Source organism: Electrona antarctica (genome assembly GCF_951216825.1).
Source record: "Electrona antarctica genome assembly, chromosome: 4".
In the NCBI taxonomy this organism is placed as follows: domain Eukaryota; kingdom Metazoa; phylum Chordata; class Actinopteri; order Myctophiformes; family Myctophidae; genus Electrona; species Electrona antarctica.
In genome coordinates this window covers 37,808-62,422 of record NC_136809.1, presented here as the reverse complement: position 1 = coordinate 62,422, position 24,615 = coordinate 37,808, and the positions used below count along the sequence as shown (strand labels likewise).

General features: G+C 42.6%; 3 protein-coding genes across 3 annotated transcripts in view; all 3 read left to right on the top strand.

Annotated features, from left to right (window-relative positions):
* ttbk1a (tau tubulin kinase 1a) overlaps positions 1–4,147 on the top strand; it is a gene marked incomplete at its 3' end in the record, with an annotated part of 54,869 nt that extends 50,722 nt beyond the window's left edge. The window contains exons 17-18 of the mRNA XM_079499533.1: positions 460–677; positions 3,637–4,147. Coding sequence (XP_079355659.1) covers positions 460–677; positions 3,637–4,147 — 729 coding nt within the window. The remainder of the gene's footprint in view (positions 1–459; positions 678–3,636) is intronic.
* Positions 4,148–13,122: 8,975 nt separating this feature from the next.
* On the top strand, positions 13,123–14,133 carry LOC306921692 (AP-2 complex subunit mu-A-like). Its single transcript, XM_079498937.1, has 2 exons — positions 13,123–13,236; positions 13,902–14,133. The coding sequence occupies exons 1-2, from the start codon at positions 13,135–13,137 to the stop codon at positions 14,034–14,036; spliced, it is 237 nt and encodes a 78-aa protein (XP_079355063.1). The 5' UTR covers positions 13,123–13,134; the 3' UTR covers positions 14,037–14,133.
* Positions 14,134–20,126: 5,993 nt separating this feature from the next.
* LOC306921660 (AP-2 complex subunit mu-A-like) lies at positions 20,127–21,137 on the top strand. The gene is made up of 2 exons (XM_079498894.1): positions 20,127–20,240; positions 20,906–21,137. The coding sequence occupies exons 1-2, from the start codon at positions 20,139–20,141 to the stop codon at positions 21,038–21,040; spliced, it is 237 nt and encodes a 78-aa protein (XP_079355020.1). The 5' UTR covers positions 20,127–20,138; the 3' UTR covers positions 21,041–21,137.
* Positions 21,138–24,615: the final 3,478 nt, after the last annotated feature.

The window sequence follows — 24,615 nt, the reverse complement described above, 5'->3', positions numbered from 1 at the left end:
TCTAGCGCTCCCTGGTGGCGAACAATGGCGGAGGAAATGGTTGCAAATTGCAATCGCTTCTGCCATGTTGCTTCTACTTGCTTGTGCTGCTTTTCAAAAAAAAGGTTTTCGTTTTATCGTTGACTCTTGAGAGTGCAGACTGAACGTGGTATATATATTTAAGGTGGTATATATATTTAAGGTGGTATATATATATTTAAGGTGGTTTATATATATTTAAGGTGGTATATATATTTAAGGTGGTGTGTATATATATACATTTAAGGTGGTATATATATATTTAAGGTGGTATATATATATTTAAGGTGATATATATATTTAAGGTGGTATATATATATTTAAGGTGGTATATATATATTTAAGGTGGTATATATATTTAAGTTGGTATATATATATTTAAGGTGGTATATATATTTAAGGTGGTATATATATTTAAGGTGGTGTGTATGTGTTTTTAAGGTGGACCTGGCTCGGCTGGTGGTGGAACGACAGCAGAACAGGAGAACATCCTCCATGTCTTCTGGAGAGGACACGCCCCCTCGGGCCTCGGAGGACACGCCCCCTCAGGCCTCAGAGGAGGCGTGGTCTAAGAGGAGCAGACTCCCCAGACCTCTCACGCCCATCAAGAGGCCCCCGGCTGCCCCCGCGCCACCGCTTTCCCTGCCAGGAACCAACGGGTAGGAACCATATCCACCTTCATCATACTGTAGCTTCAGGACTCAAATGACTGTAACACTGTATGAACCAACGGGTAGGAACCATATCCACTTCATCATACTGTAGCTTCAGGACTCAAATGACTGTAACACTGTATGAACCAATGGGTAGGAACCATATCCACTTCATCATACTGTAGCTTCAGGACTCAAATGACTGTAACACTGTATGAACCAACGGGTAGGAACCATATCCACCTTCATCATACTGTAGCTTCAGGATTCAAATGACTGTAACACTGTATGAACCAACGGGTAGGAACCATATCCACTTCATCATACTGTAGCTTCAGGATTCAAATGTAACACTGTATGAACCAATGGGTAGGAACCATATCCACTTCATCATACTGTAGCTTCAGGATTCAAATGTAACACTGTATGAACCAATGGGTAGGAACCATATCCACTTCATCATACTGTAGCTTCAGGATTCAAATGACTGTAACACTGTATGAACCAACGGGTAGGAACCAAGCCCCCAGTAAGGCTATCCAACGTTGAAGATGCCACTACCTACTGGCGAAATGTGGAATTGCAGCACTTAATGGAAGTGGATGGACGTTCATGACATCACGTGAAAAGCCCGGACCTCAAAATTGAGGTCCGGGGCTAGGCTAGGCTAAAATTCCGCTCGCTCGAGCCATTGAGTTATAATTATACTTCCGGAAGTCTTCCGGGTGCTTCAAAACGCCACTGAGCAACTTCCACTGAAATGAATAGTGGGGGGGCGGGACTAACGCTCCAGTTCGGTCTCTATCCTTCTTTATACTCTATGGTAGGAACACTCATTGGGCTAAAAACGGCCATAGTCGTCATCACAAATGTGATGATGTCAGCACATTTGTGGCTATGGCCAAATTTAGCCCAAGTTTTTACTCCAACTACTGCTTGGAATGGATTCAGCATAATGAAAACCCCCTAGTTTGACAAGTCACATTCTACTTAAAGCATCATGAAAACCCCCTAGTTTGACAAGTCACATTCTACTTAAAGCATCATGAAAACCCCCTAGTTTGACAAGTCACATTCTACCTAAAGCATCATGAAAACCCCCTAGTTTGACAAGTCACATTCTACTTAAAGCATCATGAAAACCCCCTAGTTTGACAAGTCACATTCTACCTAAAGCATCATGAAAAACCCCTAGTTTGACAAGTCACATTCTACTTAAAGCATCATGAAAACCCCCTAGTTTGACAAGTCACATTCTACCTAAAGCATCATGAAAAACCCCTAGTTTGACAAGTCACATTCTACTTAAAGCAAAGGGTTAGGGTTAGGGTTAGGGTTAGGGTTAGGCTAACCCATTCTACTTAAAGCAAAGGGTTAGGGTTAGGGTTAGGCTAACCCATTCTACTTAAAGCAAAGGGTTAGGGTTAGGGTTAGGGTTAGGGTTAGGCTAACCCATTCTACTTAAAGCAAAGGGTTAGGGTTAGGGTTAGGGTTAGGCTAACCCATTCTACTTAAAGCAAAGGGTTAGGGTTAGGGTTAGGGTTAGGCTAACCCATTCTACTTAAAGCAAAGGGTTAGGGTTAGGGTTAGGGTTAGGCTAACCCATTCTACTTAAAGCAAAGGGTTAGGGTTAGGGTTAGGGTTAGGCTAACCCATTCTACTTAAAGCAAAGGGTTAGGGTTAGGGTTAGGGTTAGGGTTAGGCTAACCCATTCTACTTAAAGCAAAGGGTTAGGGTTAGGGTTAGGGTTAGGGTTAGGCTAACCCATTCTACTTAAAGCAAAGGGTTAGGGTTAGGGTTAGGGTTAGGCTAACCCATTCTACTTAAAGCAAAGGGTTAGGGTTAGGGTTAGGGTTAGGGTTAGGCTAACCCATTCTACTTAAAGCAAAGGGTTAGGGTTAGGGTTAGGGTTAGGGTTAGGCTAACCCATTCTACTTAAAGCAAAGGGTTAGGGTTAGGGTTAGGCTAACCCATTCTACTTAAAGCAAAGGGTTAGGGTTAGGGTTAGGGTTAGGGTTAGGCTAACCCATTCTACTTAAAGCAAAGGGTTAGGGTTAGGGTTAGGGTTAGGGTTAGGCTAACCCATTCTACTTAAAGCAAAGGGTTAGGGTTAGGGTTAGGCTAACCCATTCTACTTAAAGCAAAGGGTTAGGGTTAGGGTTAGGGTTAAGGTTAGGCTAACCCATTCTACTTAAAGCAAAGGGAAATCTAGAAAATATTTGCCTTATATAGGATGTCTATGGTGGCCATACTGTACATACTGTACAGGCCATTTTCAACACTTTCCCTTCAGACAGGGTTAGGGTTAGGGTGACCACAGACTACTTATTTTCTGTTATTCAGGATATATTGAAGATACAAAATCAGCTGAGTTTGGCAATTAGTTTGAGGTCAATTTACATTATTTGTATTACTGGACTAAATGGACAAAATCATAATCTTGATTTATTTTCTTTATTTTTCCACAATTTTCTGTGTAATATTTAAAAGCACTGCTTCTATTTAACTCAATACTGCCACCATCTGGTGGAGTCAGGTTATAAAAGCACTGCTTCTATTTAACTCAATACTGCCACCATCTGGTGGAGTCAGGTTATAAAAGCACTGCTTCTATTTAACTCAATACTGCCACCATCTGGTGGAGTCAGGTTATAAAAGCACTGCTTCTATTTAACTCAATACTGCCACCATCTGGTGGAGTCAGGTTATAAAAGCACTGCTTCTATTTAACTCAATACTGCCACCATCTGGTGGAGTCAGGTTATAAAAGCACTGCTTCTATTTAACTCAATACTGCCACCATCTGGTGGAGTCAGGTTATTAAAGCACTGCTTCTATTTAACTCAATACTGCCACCATCTGGCGGAGTCAGGTTATAAAAGCACTGCTTCTATTTAACTCAATACTGCCACCATCTGGCGGAGTCAGGTTATATAAGCACTGCTTCTGTCTCCTCTTCTCTCAGAATCCAGAGGAAATCCAAACCTTCCACCAGATCCACCTCTTCCTCTGCTAGGCCCCGCCCCCTGCCTACAGGCTCCGCCTCTTCCTCTGCTAGGCCCCACCCCCTGCCTGCAGGCTCCGCCCAGCCCAGTGGAGGAAGCCATGCCCCCCAGCCCAGCGGCGTTAACCCCCGCATGCCTCTACGCGTTCTCTTTGGAACCCGACGTAGCCTTAGCTCCTCCCACTGCCGGACAGACAGCCCCTCCCCCCAGAGAGTCTGCCCAATCAAGCACCAACCCCTCTCCGTGCGCGCCCCCACCGCCCCCAACCTGAGGCCCAGGACCGCAACTCCCATCAGGCGTAGCGCCTCGCAGGAAGTTAGCATGCCCTCGCAGGAAGTTAGCACGCCCTCGCAGGAAGTTAGCAAGCAGCTGCACACGTCTGCGATCTCAACAGCCAGAAGCAGAAGCAGAACCTCCGCTGCGATGAAGACCCTAGGGGGCGCTGGAGAGAAGACAGACTCCGCTAGATAATACAAAGACACTCAATCCTTCACAATCATACAGAGACCAGGACCACCCGGGTTACACATGTAACACATGGAACCAAATGGACCCTTACAGCTCTGTAACACTGACAGTGTAACACATGGAACCAAATGGACCCTTACAGCTCTGTAACACTGACAGTGTAACACATGGAACCAAATGGACCCTTACAGGTCTGTAACTCTGACAGTGTAACACATGGAACCAAATGGACCCTTACAGCTCTGTAACTCTGACAGTGTAACACATGGAACCAAATGGACCCTTATAGCTCTGTAACTCTGACAGTGTAACACATGGAACCAAATGGACCCTTACAGCTCTGTAACTCTGACAGTGTAACACATGGAACCAAATGGACCCTTACAACACTGTAAATCTGACAGTGTAACACATGGAACCAAATGGACCCTTCATTTCTACATTACAGGGGTATTTCACTTTACAATAGTTCTCTGGTAATCTTTTTGTCTACTATGTCTTTTGTGTTTCACTGATTATTTTGAGACTTGCTATTCATCTGATCAGACTCCTCTTATAAAAAGAAACATTGTAACTTCAAACTCCATTTGAACCATTTAGGAGAGTAATTGAATACACAAGTCCTGCTTCTGGTGACTGGTATTGTTCTACTGAATATTAAGTCCGATAAGTGCTTCAAGCCAATCTATCCATGTGTTTTCAATGAGTCTAACATTCATTAGGAGGACAATATCAGTCACCAGAAGCAGAGACGTGTGTTTTCAACCAGTCTAACATTCATTAGAAGGACAATATCAGTCACCAGAAGCAGAGACGTGTGTTTTCAACCAGTCTAACGTTCATTAGAAGGACAATATCAGTCACCAGAAGCAGAGACGTGTGATTTCAACCAGTTTAACAGAAGGAGCTCTCCTTCAGTCTCTAGAGGAGGCCTCAAACTGTGTTGGTCTTTATCTCAACGAGATGAAAAGTGAATACATAAATATATGCAAATCCAACAATAACCACATTATAAAAACACTTAACAACACTACTTCAGGTTGAAGTATTTGTGTTCATATATATCTTCTTCCCAAAAGGACTTTCAAACTAGGAAGGGTATGGCCTGGTCAGCCTGCAATGACATGCATAAGAACTGGTCATCCCAGCTTACTTCAAAGTAAAAATATTAAGGACGACCGTCGAGCCGATTCTTTCAAAGAAATTAGAGAAACGGTTGGCCGTACTTAGTTTAGACTAGTCATTGGTTAGACCAGTCATTAGTCCTACAACTTATGTCAAACCCTCACCCTAACATCCCACGAGGCAGCACACCTAAACCTAACCTTAACCCTATCCCAACCCTTAACGCACACCTTACCAACCTTAATCCGGTTGTCTTAAATGCCGCTAATGAGAGTGCAAAACTATTTTGGAAGAGCCACCCATCGACTAATCTAATATACGGCAATCTTCCCTGTGTTTCTACACTAGTCCACCCATCGACAAATCAGTTTTCCGGCCACCGCTACAGAGCTGACAATGAGGTAGAAAACTGTGGTTCCCTGATGTCATCTCTAGGGACACATGATGTCATCGCTAGGGACACATGATGTCATCGCTAGGGACACATGCATCAGTAAGCAGGAACTGGGGATGGCGATGAAGGACCGGGAAGTCTGGCATGGCATTGTGAAATCTATGATCTCGACCGAAATGATGATGAGGTCAATATCAGTCTCCAGAAGCAGAGACGTGTGTTTTCAATGAGTATCAAATATCTGAATATCTGTGGTGCACATAAAAAGCCATACATAGTGGACATTACAATTACCTCAGAAATATATTGAAAAATCCCCCATAACAAAATGTGGGTCCCAGAGAAAGCAAAGTGTATCATATGGGGGTATATATATATATGAGATGTTACAACTGTACAAACCATGGACTGGAGTCACTCCTCCATGGACTGGAGTATAAACCATGGACTGGAGTGTAAACCGTGGACTGGAGTCACTCCTCCATGGACTGGAGTATAAACCATGGACTGGAGTGTAAACCATGGACTCAACTGGAGTATAAACCATGGACTGGAGTGTAAACCATGGACTCAACTGGAGTATAAACCATGGACTGGAGTGTAAACCGTGGACTGGAGTCACTCATCTATGGACTGGAGTATAAACCATGGACTGGAGTATAAACCATGGACTCAACTGGAGTATAAACCATGGACTGGAGTGTAAACCATGGACTCAACTGGAGTATAAACCATGGACTGGATTCACTCCTCCATGGACTGGAGTATAAACCATGGACTGGAGTCACTCCTCCATGATGATGATAAACTTGATTTCAGACACAGTGACTCCATATATATGGAGTGGTCCATGGTCCATATATGGAGTGGTCCATATATGGAGTGGTCCATATATGGTCCATATATGGAGTGGTCCATATATGGAGTGGTCCATATATGGTCCATATATGGAGTGGTCCATATATGGTCCATATATGGAGTGGTCCATATATGGAGTGGTCCATATATGGTCCATGTATGGAGTGGTCCATATATGGAGTGGTCCATATATGGAGTGGCATTAGAGCAGAGCTCCTTCTCCACACGCTTCCAGCATGGTGCTTTTCACCATATTAACCAATATAAGCTGCATGCATGGTAGGCTATGCATAATATCCCTCTGGGTGGACCCTATGGGTGGTCCCTGGACCCTATGGGTGGTCCCTGGACTTTATGGGTGGTCCCTGGACCATATGGGTGGTCCCTGGACCCTATGGGTGGTCCTGGGACCCTATGAGTGGTCCCTGGACCCTATGGGTGGTCCCTGGACCCTATGGGTGGTCCTTGTCTCTTTCCCTTCGGGGTGCATAAGCCAAAATGATCTAAATAGTGGTTTAAAACATATTGTATTTACAAACTGTATTTATTGTGTAATCTCCACATCCTCCTAGTTTATTGAGCATGCTTCTATAAATATAGTGTATATAATATTAATCACTTGTCATAATGGCATCTTTATTTTTTATCTTGCAAAGCGAAACCTGTACATTTCAATCCTTGAAGCTTCAATCGGGTTAGAGTAAGAACCCTTACCCCCCCCCCCCCCCCCCCCCCTGAAGACCAGACCCCCCACCCCCCCCTGAGGACCAGACCCCCGCCGATGACCTCCCCCCCCCGGGGAACACCCCCCCCCCCCCCGAGGACCAGACCCCCACCTGAGGATCAGACCCCCCGAGGACCAGACACCCCCCCACCCCCACGAGGACCAGACACCCCCCACCCCCTGAGGACCAGACCCCCCTCCCGAGGACCAGACCCCCCCACCCCCTGAGGACCAGACCCCCCTCCTGAGGAACAGACCCCCCTCCTGAGGACCAGACCCCCCCCCCCGAGGACCAGACCCCCACCTGAGGATCAGACCCCCCGAGGACCAGACACCCCCCCACCCCCACGAGGACCAGACACCCCCCACCCCCTGAGGACCAGACCCCCCTCCCGAGGACCAGACCCCCCCACCCCCTGAGGACCAGACCCCCCTCCTGAGGAACAGACCCCCCTCCTGAGGACCAGACCCCCCCCCCCCCCCCTGAGGACCAGACCCCCCCCCCAAGCTGGGTTAAAAGTCTTTATGAATAAACATTGTGTTGACGTATGTACTGTGTTGTCTGTTGTCTGTTGGATGGATGGATGGATGTGTCTATTCATAAGTGAAGACAGTGGGACCTCCTTTCTCTCATTAATCGCACTGGTTGCTGCTCTGATGCACCTGTAGCTGTAGCTCTGACTGTAGGTGTAGCTCTGACTGTAGCTGTAGCTCTGACTGTAGGTGTAGCTCTGACTGTAGGTGTAGCTTTGACTGTAGGTGTAGCTCTGACTGTAGGTGTAGCTCTGACTGTAGGTGTAGCTCTGACTGTAGGTGTAGCTCTGTCTGTAGGTGTAGCTCTGACTGTAGCTGCTAGTTCTGACTGTAGGTGTAGCTCTGACTGTAGGTGTAGCTCTGACTGTAGCTGTAGCTCTGACTGTAGGTGTAGCTCTGACTGTAGGTGTAGCTCTGACTGTAGCTGTTAGCTCTGTCTGTAGGTGTAGCTCTGACTGTAGGTGTAGTTCTGACTGTAGGTGTAGCTCTGACTGTAGGTGTAGCTCTGACTGTAGCTGTAGCTCTGACTGTAGGTGTAGCTCTGACTGTAGCTGTAGCTCTGACTGTAGGTGTAGCTCTGACTGTAGGTGTAGCTCTGACTGTAGGTGTAGCTCTGACTGTAGGTGTAGCTCTGACTGTAGGTGTAGCTCTGACTGTAGGTGTAGCTCTGACTGTAGGTGTAGCTCTGACTGTAGGTGTAGCTCTGACTGTAGGTGTAGCTCTGACTGTAGCTGCTAGCTCTGACTGTAGGTGTAGCTCTGACTGTAGGTGTAGCTCTGACTGTAGGTGTAGCTCTGACTGTAGGTGTAGCTCTGACTGTAGGTGTAGTTCTGACTGTAGGTGTAGCTCTGACTGTAGCTGTAGCTCTGACTGTAGGTGTAGCTCTGACTGTAGGTGTAGCTCTGTCTGTAGGTGTAGTTCTGACTGTAGGTGTAGCTCTGACTGTAGCTGTAGCTCTGACTGTAGGTGTAGATCTGTCTGTAGGTGTTAGCTCTGACTGTAGGTGTAGCTCTGACTGTAGGTGTAGCTCTGACTGTAGGTGTAGCTCTGACTGTAGGTGTAGCTCTGACTGTAGCTGTAGCTCTGACTGTAGGTGTAGCTCTGACTGTAGGTGTAGCTCTGACTGTAGCTGTAGCTCTGACTGTAGGTGTAGCTCTGACTGTAGGTGTAGCTCTGACTGTAGGTGTAGCTCTGACTGTAGGTGTAGCTCTGACTGTAGCTGTAGCTCTGACTGTAGCTGTAGCTCTGACTGTAGGTGTAGCTCTGACTGTAGGTGTAGCTCTGACTGTAGGTGTAGCTCTGACTGTAGCTGTAGCTCTGACTGTAGGTGTAGCTCTGACTGTAGCTGTAGCTCTGACTGTAGGTGTAGCTCTGACTGTAGGTGTAGCTCTGACTGTAGGTGTAGCTCTGACTGTAGCTGTAGCTCTGACTGTAGGTGTAGCTCTGACTGTAGGTGTAGCTCTGTCTGTAGGTGTAGCTCTGACTGTAGGTGTAGCTCTGACTGTAGGTGTAGCTCTGTCTGTAGGTGTAGCTCTGACTGTAGGTGTATAGCTCTGACTGTAGATGTAGCTCTGACTGTAGGTGTAGCTCTGACTGTAGGTGTAGCTCTGACTGTAGGTGTAGCTCTGACTGTAGGTGTAGCTCTGACTGTAGGTGTAGCTCTGACTAGGTGTAGCTCTGTCTGTAGGTGTAGCTCTGACTGTAGGTGTAGCTCTGACTGTAGGTGTAGCTCTGTCTGTAGGTGTAGTTCTGTCTGTAGGTGTAGCTCTGACTGTAGGTGTAGCTCTGACTGTAGGTGTAGCTCTGACTGTAGGTGTAGCTCTGTCTGTAGGTGTAGCTCTGACTGTAGGTGTAGCTCTGTCTGTAGGTGTAGCTCTGTCTGTAGGTGTAGCTCTGACTGTAGGTGTAGCTCTGACTGTAGGTGTAGCTCTGACTGTAGGTGTAGCTCTGACTGTAGGTGTAGCTCTGTCTGTAGGTGTAGCTCTGACTGTAGGTGTAGCTCTGTCTGTAGGTGTAGCTCTGACTGTAGGTGTTAGCTCTGACTGTAGGTGTTAGCTCTGACTGTAGGTGTAGCTCTGACTGTAGGTGTTAGCTCTGACTGTAGGTGTTAGCTCTGACTGTAGCTGTAGCTCTGACTGTAGGTGTAGCTCTGACTGTAGGTGTAGCTCTGACTGTAGGTGTAGCTCTGACTGTAGGTGTAGCTCTGACTGTAGGTGTGGCTCTGACTGTAGCTATCATAGACATATACAGGTCCATCCCATGTAATTAGACTATTGTAAAAGTTCATTTTCTTTAAAACCTATTTTTGTTTTAATCTTGATGATTATGGCGTACAGCTCATGAAAATCGAAAAATCATATCCCAATGAATTAGAATTCACGAGACCACTAAACAAATGTTTTTTTTAAACGAGAAATGTCGACCATCTGAAAAGTATATTAATGTATGCAGTTATTACTTGGTCTGGGCTACTTTTGAACAAATTATTTCATCAATGGGGCGTGGCATGGAGGTGATCAGCCAATGGGGCGTGGCATGGAGGTGATCAGCCTGTGGCACCGTTGAGGTGTTATGGAAGCCCAGGTTTGCTTTGATAACAGCCATAAATTAATTTGTATTGTTCAGTCTTATGTCTCACACCTTCCTCTTGACAATACAACCTAGATTCTCTGTTATGTTCAGGTCAGGCCAGTTGGCTGGTCAGTTAAGCACAGTAATACCATGGTCAGTACACCAGTTACTAGTAGTTTTAACACAGTAATACCATGGTCAGTACACCAGTTACTAGTAGTTTTAACACAGTAATACCATGGTCAGTACACCAGTTACTAGTAGTTTTAACACAGTAATACCATGGTCAGTACAGCAGTTACTAGTAGTTTTAACACAGTAATACCATGGTCAATACACCAGTTACTAGTAGTTTTAACACAGTAATACCATGGTCAGTACACCAGTTACTAGTAGTTTTAATACAGTAATACCATGGTCAGTGCACCAGTTACTAGTAGTTTTAACACAGTAATACCATGGTCAGTACACCAGTAGTAGTTTGAATACAGTAATACCATGGTCAGTACAGCAGTTACTAGTAGTTTTAACACAGTAATACCATGGTTAGTACAGCAGTTACTAGTAGTTTTAACACAGTAATACCATGGTTTCCAGACCCAGAGTGGGCACTGGACAAAAGACGGCTCCGCGAGGCAACTGTTGTGACATACGCACGTGTTCAGGGAGATATCCTCTACCACACCCCACTCTCCGCTAAGCGGGAGAGGTGTAAAATTCCGAGCAGCAGACCTTCTACTGCTGTCAACGGTAAAAAAAAGTGCCGTTTCCAGACCCAGAGTGGACACTGGACAAAAGACGGCTCCGTGAGGCAACTGTTGTGACATACACACGCGTTCAGGGAGATGTCCTCTACCACACCATACTCTCCGCCAAGCGGGAGAGGTGTAAAATTCCGAGCAGCAGACCTTCTACTGGTGTCAACGGTAAAAAAGTGCCGTTTCCAGACCCAGAGTGGACACTGGACAAAAGACGGCTCCACGAGGCAACTGTTGTGACATATGCACACTTTTTTTACCGTTGACACCAGTAGAAGGTCTGCTGCTCGGAATTTTACACCTCTCCCGCTTAGCGGAGAGTGGGGTGTGGTAGAGGACATCTCCCTGAACGCGTGCATATGTCACAACAGTTGCCTCGCGGAGCCGTCTTTTGTCCAGTGTCCAATTAATAAAGTCCATGCACTCCAGTGAATAGCATTTATCCATTTAGATAACTTTTTTACGTTATTGAATTACTTATTTTTACACAGAAACATAATGTGTGTCTTATAGCATCATATAGCATCATTTAAATGCTTCATTTGTAGTTTTAATGTGCAAATTAATATTTTTTTCAATACTCTAGAGTACTATTTTGAAGAGATCGTCCACCGGAAGTCTTATATTTGCTAGCTTAGATTTGCCAAAAAAAACAGTGCCTGCTGTCTGATGCTGACCTAACAATAATATTGTTGTGGTGAAAAGACTTTTGCAAAGACAGTAATTTTGCTGCTCATAATAAATGATACAGTAGCAGGAATTATGTTACATATATTGAACCGAGTCGTCTTGTCTGAACGAGCGGGTCCATTTGGTTCCATTGCCAAAGTTAAATGACGTTACGTGTTGAAGTATCTGGACTACACAGAGAGAGACTGCTTTACCTCTATATAAAGCCCATGAACAAACTACTAAAATACTCAGAAGAAAGTCTGAAACAGACAGATGAATGAAGGTTTCGGAGTCCAGATTTATTGCATAGAGTACAAGTCACAGCCATGGGGCCGGAGCCCCATGCAATGCATACATCCGTCAGCCTGAACGGCCTTCAGGACACTGACCCCCAGACAAATAGTTCTGACAGTATATATAGAAGCTGAATACACATTTGAAACAGACAGTCGTTAACACCCAAACCAAAATGTTCTAAGTCACCATAGGTGTGGTCACAGGAAGAACAACAGGAGACCTATCTAGTCTAGGTGCTGCTAGATCAAAGTAGGCCTATAGCTATTTAGCATAGAGTACAAGCTGTGACCTGGTGCCTAAATGTCTGCCCTGTTGGTCAGTTCTATAGCTAGTATTAATCAGGCCTACAAATGTAGATGTGAATTTAGTCTATGTCTAGTTTAACATTATTAAGCGATATTAATGAAATGTGGTTCCACCAGATACGACATTCCTCCCTTGATAAACGTACACACGTTTATCACAAAAGAAAAGGAACCACATTTGGACCCTCCTCCCTTGACACTTAAGAAAAGATAAAATTAAAAAACAACAAATAGGCCTATATGACAAACAAACAATTACATTAGAATTCAAATGGTTACAGAGACAGACGGAATCAAGGTTACATAACTTCTTCAGGCTATTCTCATTACACACTTTATACATAACTACATTTCGGTTCAGCATAAGTAGAATCTTTTAGTGTTCTATTAAAATCTAATCTGAAATGTTGAAATTGATCCTTACCCCCCACTAGGCGTATCCTAGCAGCCGGGTGAAACTTAAGATGAAACTCCCCTTCTGTAGAGTTACTAAGCTAACTTACACAATAACTAAGCCAATCAACACATTAAATACTAGACACCACTATAAAGCGAAATAACATCCTATACTACACTGCAATATATTTTTCTCGGCTGTCCTATTTGCCTAGTATGCAATTAAAAATCACTTTCACAATCATACACACACACACATAGTATGGATGTATGTATGTGTGTGTGTGTGTGTGTGTGTGTGTGTGTGTGTGTGTGTGTGTGTGTGTGTGTGTGTGTGTGTGTGTAGGATCAAGCGCATGGCAGGGATGAAAGAGTCTCAGATCTCAGCAGAGATTGAGCTGCTGCCGACCAACGACAAGAAGAAATGGGCCCGCCCCCCCATCTCCATGAACTTTGAGGTTACACTCACTCACACACACACTCCTGTCCCCTGTGTGTAACGTCTAAACGTGTCCCCTGCTCTCCTTAACGGTGTGTGTGTAACGTCTAAACGTGTCCCCTGCTCTCCTTAACGGTGTGTGTGTAACGTCAAATGTGTCCCCTGCTCTCCTTAACGGTGTGTGTGTAACGTCTAAATGTGTCCCCTGCTCTCCTTAACGGTGTGTGTGTAACGTCTAAACGTGTCCCCTGCTTTCCTTAACGGTGTGTGTGTGTAACGTCTAAATGTGTCCCCTGCTCTCCTTAACGGTGTGTGTGTAACGTCTAAACGTGTCCCCTGCTCTCCTTAACAGTGTGTGTGTAACGTCTAAATGTGTCCCCTGCTCTCCTTAACGGTGTGTGTGTGTGTAACGTCTGTGTCCCCTGCTCTCCTTAACGGTGTGTGTGTGTAACGTCTAAATGTGTCCCCTGCTCTCCTTAACGGTGTGTGTGTAACGTCTAAATGTGTTCCCTGCTCTCCTTAACGGTGTGTGTGTGTAACGTCTAAATGTGTCCCCTGCTCTCCTCATCGGCCTGTGTGTAACGTATAAATGTGTCCCCTGCTCGGTGGTGTGTAACGTCTAAATGTGTCCCCTGCTCTCCTCATCGGCGTGTGTGTAACGTCTAAATGTGTCCCCTGCTCCAGGTCCCCTTCGCTCCGTCCGGGCTGAAGGTTCGCTACCTGAAGGTGTTCGAGTCCAAACTCAACTACAGCGACCACGACGTCATCAAATGGGTCCGATACATCGGACGCTCGGGGATCTACGAGACGCGCTGCTAATGTCCGACACGCAGCCCCCCCCTCACCCCCCCTCCTCTATCTCATATAATTACCCCCCCCCCCCCCTTCTTCCTCATTAAGTAATTGTCAGAGATTAAATATGTCATTTAAAGAAGTTAAAATAAAGAAAATAGAATTGGATATTTTGCAACATGTTGAAGCATCTCGTTATCGTGTATTTTATCATTAGTGATCCGAGTACAACAGCAGTAGTAATACAACTACTACTGTATTAGTAGTAGAAGGGTTACCCTAACTAACCCTAACCCTAACCCTACTGTATTAGTAGTACTACAACAAGTAGCGAAGACAGAGGGTTAGGGTTAGGGTTAGGGTTAGCCTAACCCTAACCCTGTATTAGTAGTACTACAACAAGTAGCGAAGACAGAGGAGAGACATTTCTCCTCCTCGCGTCCTCGTTAGGAGAGAGAGGAGACACATTTCTCCTCCTCGCGTCCTCGTTAGGAGACAGAGGAGACACATTTCTCCTCCTCGCGTCCTCGTTAGGAGAGAGAGGAGACACATTTCTCCTCCTCGCGTCCTCGTTAGGAGACAGAGGAGACACATTTCTCCTCCTCGCGTCCTCGTTAGGAGAGAGAGGAGAGACATTTCTCCAGACTCAAAAAGCTCTCTACCTCCTCGCCTCCTGGTCCTCTCAGCGCCCTCTAGTGGTGTTACAGTGAAACTGGTGATCTGCTGAATTATGTGACCAACAGGAAGGTTAATGTCCAAACATGAATCACTGATTAGACTAGGTTTAACTAGAGTTAACCTAGCCTTAACATCTAGTTTAGACCAGGTTTAACTAGAGTTAACCTAGCCTTAACATCTAGTTTAGACCAGGTTTAACTAGAGTTAACCTAGTCTTAACATCTAGTTTAGACCAGGTTTAACTAGTTAGTTTAACATCTAGTTTAGACCAGGTTGAACTAGAGTTATCTTAACATCTAGTTTAGACCAGGTTTAACTAGAGTTAACCTAGCCTTAACATCTAGTTTAGACCAGGTTTAACTAGAGTTAACCTAGGCTTAACATCTAGTTTAGACCAGGTTTAACTAGAGTTAACCTAGTCTTAACATCTAGTTTAGACCAGGTTTAACTAGTTAGTTTAACATCTAGTTTAGACCAGGTTGAACTAGAGTTAGCTTAACATCTAGTTTAGACCAGGTTTAACTAGAGTTAACCTAGGCTTAACATCTAGTTTAGACCAGGTTTAACTAGAGTTAACCTAGTCTTAACATCTAGTTTAGACCAGGTTTAACTAGTTAGTTTAACATCTAGTTTAGACCAGGTTGAACTAGAGTTAGCTTAACATCTAGTTTAGACCAGGTTTAACTAGAGTTAACCTAGGCTTAACATCTAGTTTAGACCAGGTTTAACTAGAGTTAACCTAGGCTTAACATCTAGTTTAGACCAGGTTTAACTAGAGTTAACCTAGGCTTAACATCTAGTTTAGACCAGGTTTAACTAGAGTTAACCTAGGCTTAACATCTAGTTTAGACCAGGTTTAACTAGTTAGTTTAACATCTAGTTTAGACTAGGTTTAACTAGAGTTAGCTTAACATCTAGTTTAGACCAGGTTTAACTAGTTAGTTTAACATCTAGTTTAGACCAGGTTTAACTAGAGTTAGCTTAACATCTAGTTTAGACCAGGTTTAACTAGAGTTAGCTTAACATCTAGTTTAGACCAGGTTTAACTAGAGTTAGCTTAACATCTAGTTTAGACCAGGTTTAACTAGAGTTAGCTTAACATCTAGTTTAGACCAGGTTTAACTTGAGTTAGCTTAACATCTAGTTTAGACCAGGTTTAACTAGAGTTAGCTTAACATCTAGTTTAGACCAGGTTTAACTAGAGTTAGCTTAACATCTAGTTTAGACCAGGTTTAACTAGAGTTACGCTAGATTACTTTAAACTCTAGTCTACTCCACGGAGGTCTCACATCAGCCTTCTCTAGTCTTTTCTATATCTATAGTCTATATATAGTCTATATCTATAGTCTATATATATAGTCTATATCTATAGTCTATATATCTATAGTCTATATATATAGTCTATATCTATAGTATATATATATATAGTCTATATATATAGTCTATACATCTAGTCTATATCTATAGTATATATATATCTATAGTCTATATATATATAGTCTATACATAGTGTAATATAGCTGGGTAACAGCTGTCAGGACGTAATATTTCAAATATCAATATTCATAATTTATGAATATTAATTATTAAAATATTACAATATAATAATGATATTGCTCACGTCACTAATGTAACATGAATTATTGGACAGACTTGCAATAAATATTCCAACGGTACTTGTACTGTAAATATTGAGATATAATACACAACGACTTCTTAATGAAAATCATATAAATTTATTATAACAAAATAAATCAAATGTGTACAAACAATCCCAAAAATGGACACAGGTTTAAATGAAACCTTTTGATCAAAGTAAGGTCAGGTAAAGGTAAATAGTGATAGCTCATGAAATGAATAAAGGGAAAAGAAACATGAAATAATAAAAGAGAGGTTTCGAAAATAGCAGATCTACCTTCCAAAATAACATCTACCCTAGCCTGAATGCTACACTAAGTTGCCATTGATGTGTCTTTTCCTCAGGGTTCTGTGGAGATTTTACTAAGTTGCTTTTGGAATGAATATGGAGATCCAAGCAGGCACATAATCCTTATTTCCGTTTATTGGTCAGCAATCAGTTACAGACAGGTTACAGATATCATCGTTCCATCATATTGAGGCCTGCATCTCATGCAGGGCCCCCCTTGTCTCTCTCTCTCTCTGTCTCTCTCTGTATCTCACTCACTCTCTCCTTACTTATTCCCTGCATCATGTCTTATACATTCTTAACATGTGGGTGTCGCCTTGTTCCTGCGTGTGTGTGTGTGTGTGTGTGTGTGTGTGTGTGTGTGTGTGTGTGTGTGTGTGTGTGTGTGTGTGTGTGTGTGTTGACCCACAGGGTCAGCAATCAGTCACCACAGCAGGGGTCCTTCTGTTGCAAACATTCTTTGGGTGGTAAAAGTCACTGCGTCTACTATATATGACAGGAAGAACTCACAGCTGTTATTTAAGATAGCTGACTACCCAAAGTGTCCCTGGGCCACTTTTAGTGACCTGCTATACTTGATGAACCTTCCACTCAGGCATGACACCTGCACCCTGCAAGTGTTATGTGTACGATTATGACATATGTTGAGATGCATAAGCTATCAAAATATACATCAGACCCCCCTTCTGGGGAATTAAATATTCCCCAGACATAATTCATATTTTATAAATGACCAAAATTAATTTTCCAAAAAAATGTTCACTTTTTTCTTTTTTCTCAAAAAATCCCAAAATGTTCAAATTCCCCAAACGGTCTCCCTTCGTAGGTAATTACCCTCTTCCCCCCTGGATAATGAGAAGGTAACACAGTCAGGTTGACACAAAACTCAAAACAAAATGAACAAAATCAATCTGTTAGACAATGACCCTATCAGTCCGAAGCTGTTTGTTGTCACACCCAGATAAAATAAATTCAAGTGAACTGTTCCTAGGCTAATTACTATACTATTTTTAATTTGTTCCCCAACATTAGATAGGCTGATTCCTGTACCTGTATAGACATCAATATTTGTTTGGAAGTGGATTCCAATATCGACTTAATAAGAAATAATATAATATTCCCTTCTCCCCCCCTTCTTAGTTAGTGAGCAACTTTCATGGAATAATGGATGAATGGCCCTGCAGAAACCATCCATCCGACACTCGGAAAGTTGCACACAAACTAAGAGCTAACATGTAATACTCACGGTGAGTGTCAACCTGTATCAATATTATATGTGACTATTAACATAGTAACATTATACTGACTCCATCAGTTCAACATTGTCTGCAATATATTACTCGATAACCTAAAGCCTACGGGTTACTTCATCCTGTTTTAGTACTTGGTAATGTTCAGTACTTTGGTCTGTTCCACCCATATAAACAAGCACACAGAGGCGACCCCTGTGAACCCTGCCACCCCAGGCAGACGAGTCAATTTAGTGCATGTGTATACAGGTCCCAATACCAACTCACTCACATCTTCTGACGTTAACTCATTATCCTAATGTAGGCCTATTTTAACTAACAATCAAACAACATTTGTATTACTAACTAGAATATAATACTCATTTTTGGATTGGATTTGAACTGTGATACTTAAGGAAGTTATCTAAAATGAACTCATATTATTACCATTAACTATCATAGACCCCCCTGGACACAGGAGCATTTTTTTTTTTAACTACCTATATTGTACCAAATTAGAACCGAACAAGCATGGGGCTTGTTCTGTTGTAACAGAAATTAAACTCCTTATATAACTGAAATCCTATTTAGACTAAATCAAATTCCTATATTGATTGAATCCTGTAAATGAAAAGTTAACACTCATAGCATGACAAAATGGTTAATCATAAAAACAAACATCCCTAAAACAGTACTATTTCAGTACCTTGTTATATCTACTTTGACCTGTCAGCACAGAATACAACATTTTCCAACATTAATCACAATTCAGATGAACCGCGATTTTTTCCCATGACGCAAATTGTTCAGACGTTCAACGCGCTAGGGAAATGGTTCCCACAATTCTTTTTTCGCCTACAGAATAAAAACGCTTGGGAAATCCTTCTTGATTCTCAGAGCTTGCACATAGCTCTCAGATCTGTAGGTTTGAAGCAGACAGTTGTCCCCATACGCTTACAAATGTAGTCCTTAATTGCGACCTACTTGTTGACATCAGACTCCAAAAGCAGACTTTCTTCCCATCTTTTTCTCTAAATAGCACCCCCAATAAACAGCTCACAGCGGGTCAAACAGAGGTAGGAGGTAAAGACAGGACAGGACAGGAGGTCCACAGGAGGTCCCTAAAGCCCTCTCCCTGTTATCTGAAACTAAACAAGGTATTTATTTTAGGGTGAGAAGGAAATTGCTCTCTCCCCCCTCTTTCCCCTAAAGCACATTCCGTCAGAGCATGCTAAAATTGTCATTGCAATTCCCCACACGTAGCTCTGTATGTATTTACTCATTTAACTATCACTTTTAGAATGGCTCCTACTAGCAATATTTCACCGGACATAGCTTCATACATAAGTGCGGCGGTGGCTCAGGGGTAGAGTGCCTGGATGGTAACCGAAAGGTTGCCAGTTCGAACCCGGGCTCCCCCAGAGTTACTAGATCAAAGTAGGCCTATAGCTATTTAGCATAGAGTACAAGCTGTGACCTGGTGCCTAAATGTCTGCCCTGTTGGTCAGTTCTATAGCTAGTATTAATCAGGCCTACAAATGTAGATGTGAATTTAGTCTATGTCTAGTTTAACATTATTAAGCGATATTAATGAAATGTGGTTCCACCAGATACGACATTCCTCCCTTGATAAACGTACACACGTTTATCACAAAAGAAAAGGAACCACATTTGGACCCTCCTCCCTTGACACTTAAGAAAAGATAAAATTAAAAAACAACAAATAGGCCTATATGACAAACAAACAATTACATTAGAATTCAAATGGTTACAGAGACAGACGGAATCAAGGTTACATAACTTCTTCAGGCTATTCTCATTACACACTTTATACATAACTACATTTCGGTTCAGCATAAGTAGAATCTTTTAGTGTTCTATTAAAATCTAATCTGAAATGTTGAAATTGATCCTTACCCCCCACTAGGCGTATCCTAGCAGCCGGGTGAAACTTAAGATGAAACTCCCCTTCTGTAGAGTTACTAAGCTAACTTACACAATAACTAAGCCAATCAACACATTAAATACTAGACACCACTATAAAGCGAAATAACATCCTATACTACACTGCAATATATTTTTCTCGGCTGTCCTATTTGCCTAGTATGCAATTAAAAATCACTTTCACAATCATACACACACACACATAGTATGGATGTATGTATGTGTGTGTGTGTGTGTGTGTGTGTGTGTGTGTGTGTGTGTGTGTGTGTGTGTGTGTGTGTGTGTGTGTGTGTGTGTGTGTGTGTGTGTGTGTGTGTGTGTGTGTGTGTGTGTGTGTGTAGGATCAAGCGCATGGCAGGGATGAAAGAGTCTCAGATCTCAGCAGAGATTGAGCTGCTGCCGACCAACGACAAGAAGAAATGGGCCCGCCCCCCCATCTCCATGAACTTTGAGGTTACACTCACTCACACACACACTCCTGTCCCCTGTGTGTAACGTCTAAACGTGTCCCCTGCTCTCCTTAACGGTGTGTGTGTAACGTCTAAACGTGTCCCCTGCTCTCCTTAACGGTGTGTGTGTAACGTCAAATGTGTCCCCTGCTCTCCTTAACGGTGTGTGTGTAACGTCTAAATGTGTCCCCTGCTCTCCTTAACGGTGTGTGTGTAACGTCTAAACGTGTCCCCTGCTTTCCTTAACGGTGTGTGTGTGTAACGTCTAAATGTGTCCCCTGCTCTCCTTAACGGTGTGTGTGTAACGTCTAAACGTGTCCCCTGCTCTCCTTAACAGTGTGTGTGTAACGTCTAAATGTGTCCCCTGCTCTCCTTAACGGTGTGTGTGTGTGTAACGTCTGTGTCCCCTGCTCTCCTTAACGGTGTGTGTGTGTAACGTCTAAATGTGTCCCCTGCTCTCCTTAACGGTGTGTGTGTAACGTCTAAATGTGTTCCCTGCTCTCCTTAACGGTGTGTGTGTGTAACGTCTAAATGTGTCCCCTGCTCTCCTCATCGGCCTGTGTGTAACGTATAAATGTGTCCCCTGCTCGGTGGTGTGTAACGTCTAAATGTGTCCCCTGCTCTCCTCATCGGCGTGTGTGTAACGTCTAAATGTGTCCCCTGCTCCAGGTCCCCTTCGCTCCGTCCGGGCTGAAGGTTCGCTACCTGAAGGTGTTCGAGTCCAAACTCAACTACAGCGACCACGACGTCATCAAATGGGTCCGATACATCGGACGCTCGGGGATCTACGAGACGCGCTGCTAATGTCCGACACGCAGCCCCCCCCTCACCCCCCCTCCTCTATCTCATATAATTACCCCCCCCCCCCCCTTCTTCCTCATTAAGTAATTGTCAGAGATTAAATATGTCATTTAAAGAAGTTAAAATAAAGAAAATAGAATTGGATATTTTGCAACATGTTGAAGCATCTCGTTATCGTGTATTTTATCATTAGTGATCCGAGTACAACAGCAGTAGTAATACAACTACTACTGTATTAGTAGTAGAAGGGTTACCCTAACTAACCCTAACCCTAACCCTACTGTATTAGTAGTACTACAACAAGTAGCGAAGACAGAGGGTTAGGGTTAGGGTTAGGGTTAGCCTAACCCTAACCCTGTATTAGTAGTACTACAACAAGTAGCGAAGACAGAGGAGAGACATTTCTCCTCCTCGCGTCCTCGTTAGGAGAGAGAGGAGACACATTTCTCCTCCTCGCGTCCTCGTTAGGAGACAGAGGAGACACATTTCTCCTCCTCGCGTCCTCGTTAGGAGAGAGAGGAGACACATTTCTCCTCCTCGCGTCCTCGTTAGGAGACAGAGGAGACACATTTCTCCTCCTCGCGTCCTCGTTAGGAGAGAGAGGAGAGACATTTCTCCAGACTCAAAAAGCTCTCTACCTCCTCGCCTCCTGGTCCTCTCAGCGCCCTCTAGTGGTGTTACAGTGAAACTGGTGATCTGCTGAATTATGTGACCAACAGGAAGGTTAATGTCCAAACATGAATCACTGATTAGACTAGGTTTAACTAGAGTTAACCTAGCCTTAACATCTAGTTTAGACCAGGTTTAACTAGAGTTAACCTAGCCTTAACATCTAGTTTAGACCAGGTTTAACTAGAGTTAACCTAGTCTTAACATCTAGTTTAGACCAGGTTTAACTAGTTAGTTTAACATCTAGTTTAGACCAGGTTGAACTAGAGTTATCTTAACATCTAGTTTAGACCAGGTTTAACTAGAGTTAACCTAGCCTTAACATCTAGTTTAGACCAGGTTTAACTAGAGTTAACCTAGGCTTAACATCTAGTTTAGACCAGGTTTAACTAGAGTTAACCTAGTCTTAACATCTAGTTTAGACCAGGTTTAACTAGAGTTAACCTAGGCTTAACATCTAGTTTAGACCAGGTTTAACTAGAGTTAACCTAGTCTTAACATCTAGTTTAGACCAGGTTTAACTAGTTAGTTTAACATCTAGTTTAGACCAGGTTGAACTAGAGTTAGCTTAACATCTAGTTTAGACCAGGTTTAACTAGAGTTAACCTAGGCTTAACATCTAGTTTAGACCAGGTTTAACTAGAGTTAACCTAGGCTTAACATCTAGTTTAGACCAGGTTTAACTAGAGTTAACCTAGGCTTAACATCTAGTTTAGACCAGGTTTAACTAGAGTTAACCTAGGCTTAACATCTAGTTTAGACCAGGTTTAACTAGTTAGTTTAACATCTAGTTTAGACTAGGTTTAACTAGAGTTAGCTTAACATCTAGTTTAGACCAGGTTTAACTAGTTAGTTTAACATCTAGTTTAGACCAGGTTTAACTAGAGTTAGCTTAACATCTAGTTTAGACCAGGTTTAACTAGAGTTAGCTTAACATCTAGTTTAGACCAGGTTTAACTAGAGTTAGCTTAACATCTAGTTTAGACCAGGTTTAACTAGAGTTAGCTTAACATCTAGTTTAGACCAGGTTTAACTTGAGTTAGCTTAACATCTAGTTTAGACCAGGTTTAACTAGAGTTAGCTTAACATCTAGTTTAGACCAGGTTTAACTAGAGTTAGCTTAACATCTAGTTTAGACCAGGTTTAACTAGAGTTACGCTAGATTACTTTAAACTCTAGTCTACTCCACGGAGGTCTCACATCAGCCTTCTCTAGTCTTTTCTATATCTATAGTCTATATATAGTCTATATATATAGTCTATATATATAGTCTATATCTATAGTCTATATATCTATAGTCTATATATATAGTCTATATCTATAGTATATATATATATAGTCTATATATATAGTCTATACATCTAGTCTATATCTATAGTATATATATATCTATAGTCTATATATATATAGTCTATACATAGTGTAATATAGCTGGGTAACAGCTGTCAGGACGTAATATTTCAAATATCAATATTCATAATTTATGAATATTAATTATTCAAATATTACAATATAATAATGATATTGCTCACGTCACTAATGTAACATGAATTATTGGACAGACTTGCAATAAATATTCCAACGGTACTTGTACTGTAAATATTGAGATATAATACACAACGACTTCTTAATGAAAATCATATAAATTTATTATAACAAAATAAATCAAATGTGTACAAACAATCCCAAAAATGGACACAGGTTTAAATGAAACCTTTTGATCAAAGTAAGGTCAGGTAAAGGTAAATAGTGATAGCTCATGAAATGAATAAAGGGAAAAGAAACATGAAATAATAAAAGAGAGGTTTCGAAAATAGCAGATCTACCTTCCAAAATAACATCTACCCTAGCCTGAATGCTACACTAAGTTGCCATTGATGTGTCTTTTCCTCAGGGTTCTGTGGAGATTTTACTAAGTTGCTTTTGGAATGAATATGGAGATCCAAGCAGGCACATAATCCTTATTTCCGTTTATTGGTCAGCAATCAGTTACAGACAGGTTACAGATATCATCGTTCCATCATATTGAGGCCTGCATCTCATGCAGGGCCCCCCTTGTCTCTCTCTCTCTCTCTGTCTCTCTCTGTATCTCACTCACTCTCTCCTTACTTATTCCCTGCATCATGTCTTATACATTCTTAACATGTGGGTGTCGCCTTGTTCCTGCGTGTGTGTGTGTGTGTGTGTGTGTGTGTGTGTGTGTGTGTGTGTGTGTGTGTGTGTGTGTGTGTGTGTGTGTGTGTGTTGACCCACAGGGTCAGCAATCAGTCACCACAGCAGGGGTCCTTCTGTTGCAAACATTCTTTGGGTGGTAAAAGTCACTGCGTCTACTATATATGACAGGAAGAACTCACAGCTGTTATTTAAGATAGCTGACTACCCAAAGTGTCCCTGGGCCACTTTTAGTGACCTGCTATACTTGATGAACCTTCCACTCAGGCATGACACCTGCACCCTGCAAGTGTTATGTGTACGATTATGACATATGTTGAGATGCATAAGCTATCAAAATATACATCAGACCCCCCTTCTGGGGAATTAAATATTCCCCAGACATAATTCATATTTTATAAATGACCAAAATTAATTTTCCAAAAAAATGTTCACTTTTTTCTTTTTTCTCAAAAAATCCCAAAATGTTCAAATTCCCCAAACGGTCTCCCTTCGTAGGTAATTACCCTCTTCCCCCCTGGATAATGAGAAGGTAACACAGTCAGGTTGACACAAAACTCAAAACAAAATGAACAAAATCAATCTGTTAGACAATGACCCTATCAGTCCGAAGCTGTTTGTTGTCACACCCAGATAAAATAAATTCAAGTGAACTGTTCCTAGGCTAATTACTATACTATTTTTAATTTGTTCCCCAACATTAGATAGGCTGATTCCTGTACCTGTATAGACATCAA

Coding starts and splice junctions, on each gene's coding strand:
- LOC306921660 (XM_079498894.1), top strand. CDS start 20,139: ATGGCAGGGATGAAAGAGTCTCAGATCTCAGCAGAGATTGAGCTGCTG. Junction 20,241..20,905: donor CCATCTCCATGAACTTTGAG/GTTACACTCACT, acceptor CCCCTGCTCCAG/GTCCCCTTCGCTCCGTCCGG.
- LOC306921692 (XM_079498937.1), top strand. CDS start 13,135: ATGGCAGGGATGAAAGAGTCTCAGATCTCAGCAGAGATTGAGCTGCTG. Junction 13,237..13,901: donor CCATCTCCATGAACTTTGAG/GTTACACTCACT, acceptor CCCCTGCTCCAG/GTCCCCTTCGCTCCGTCCGG.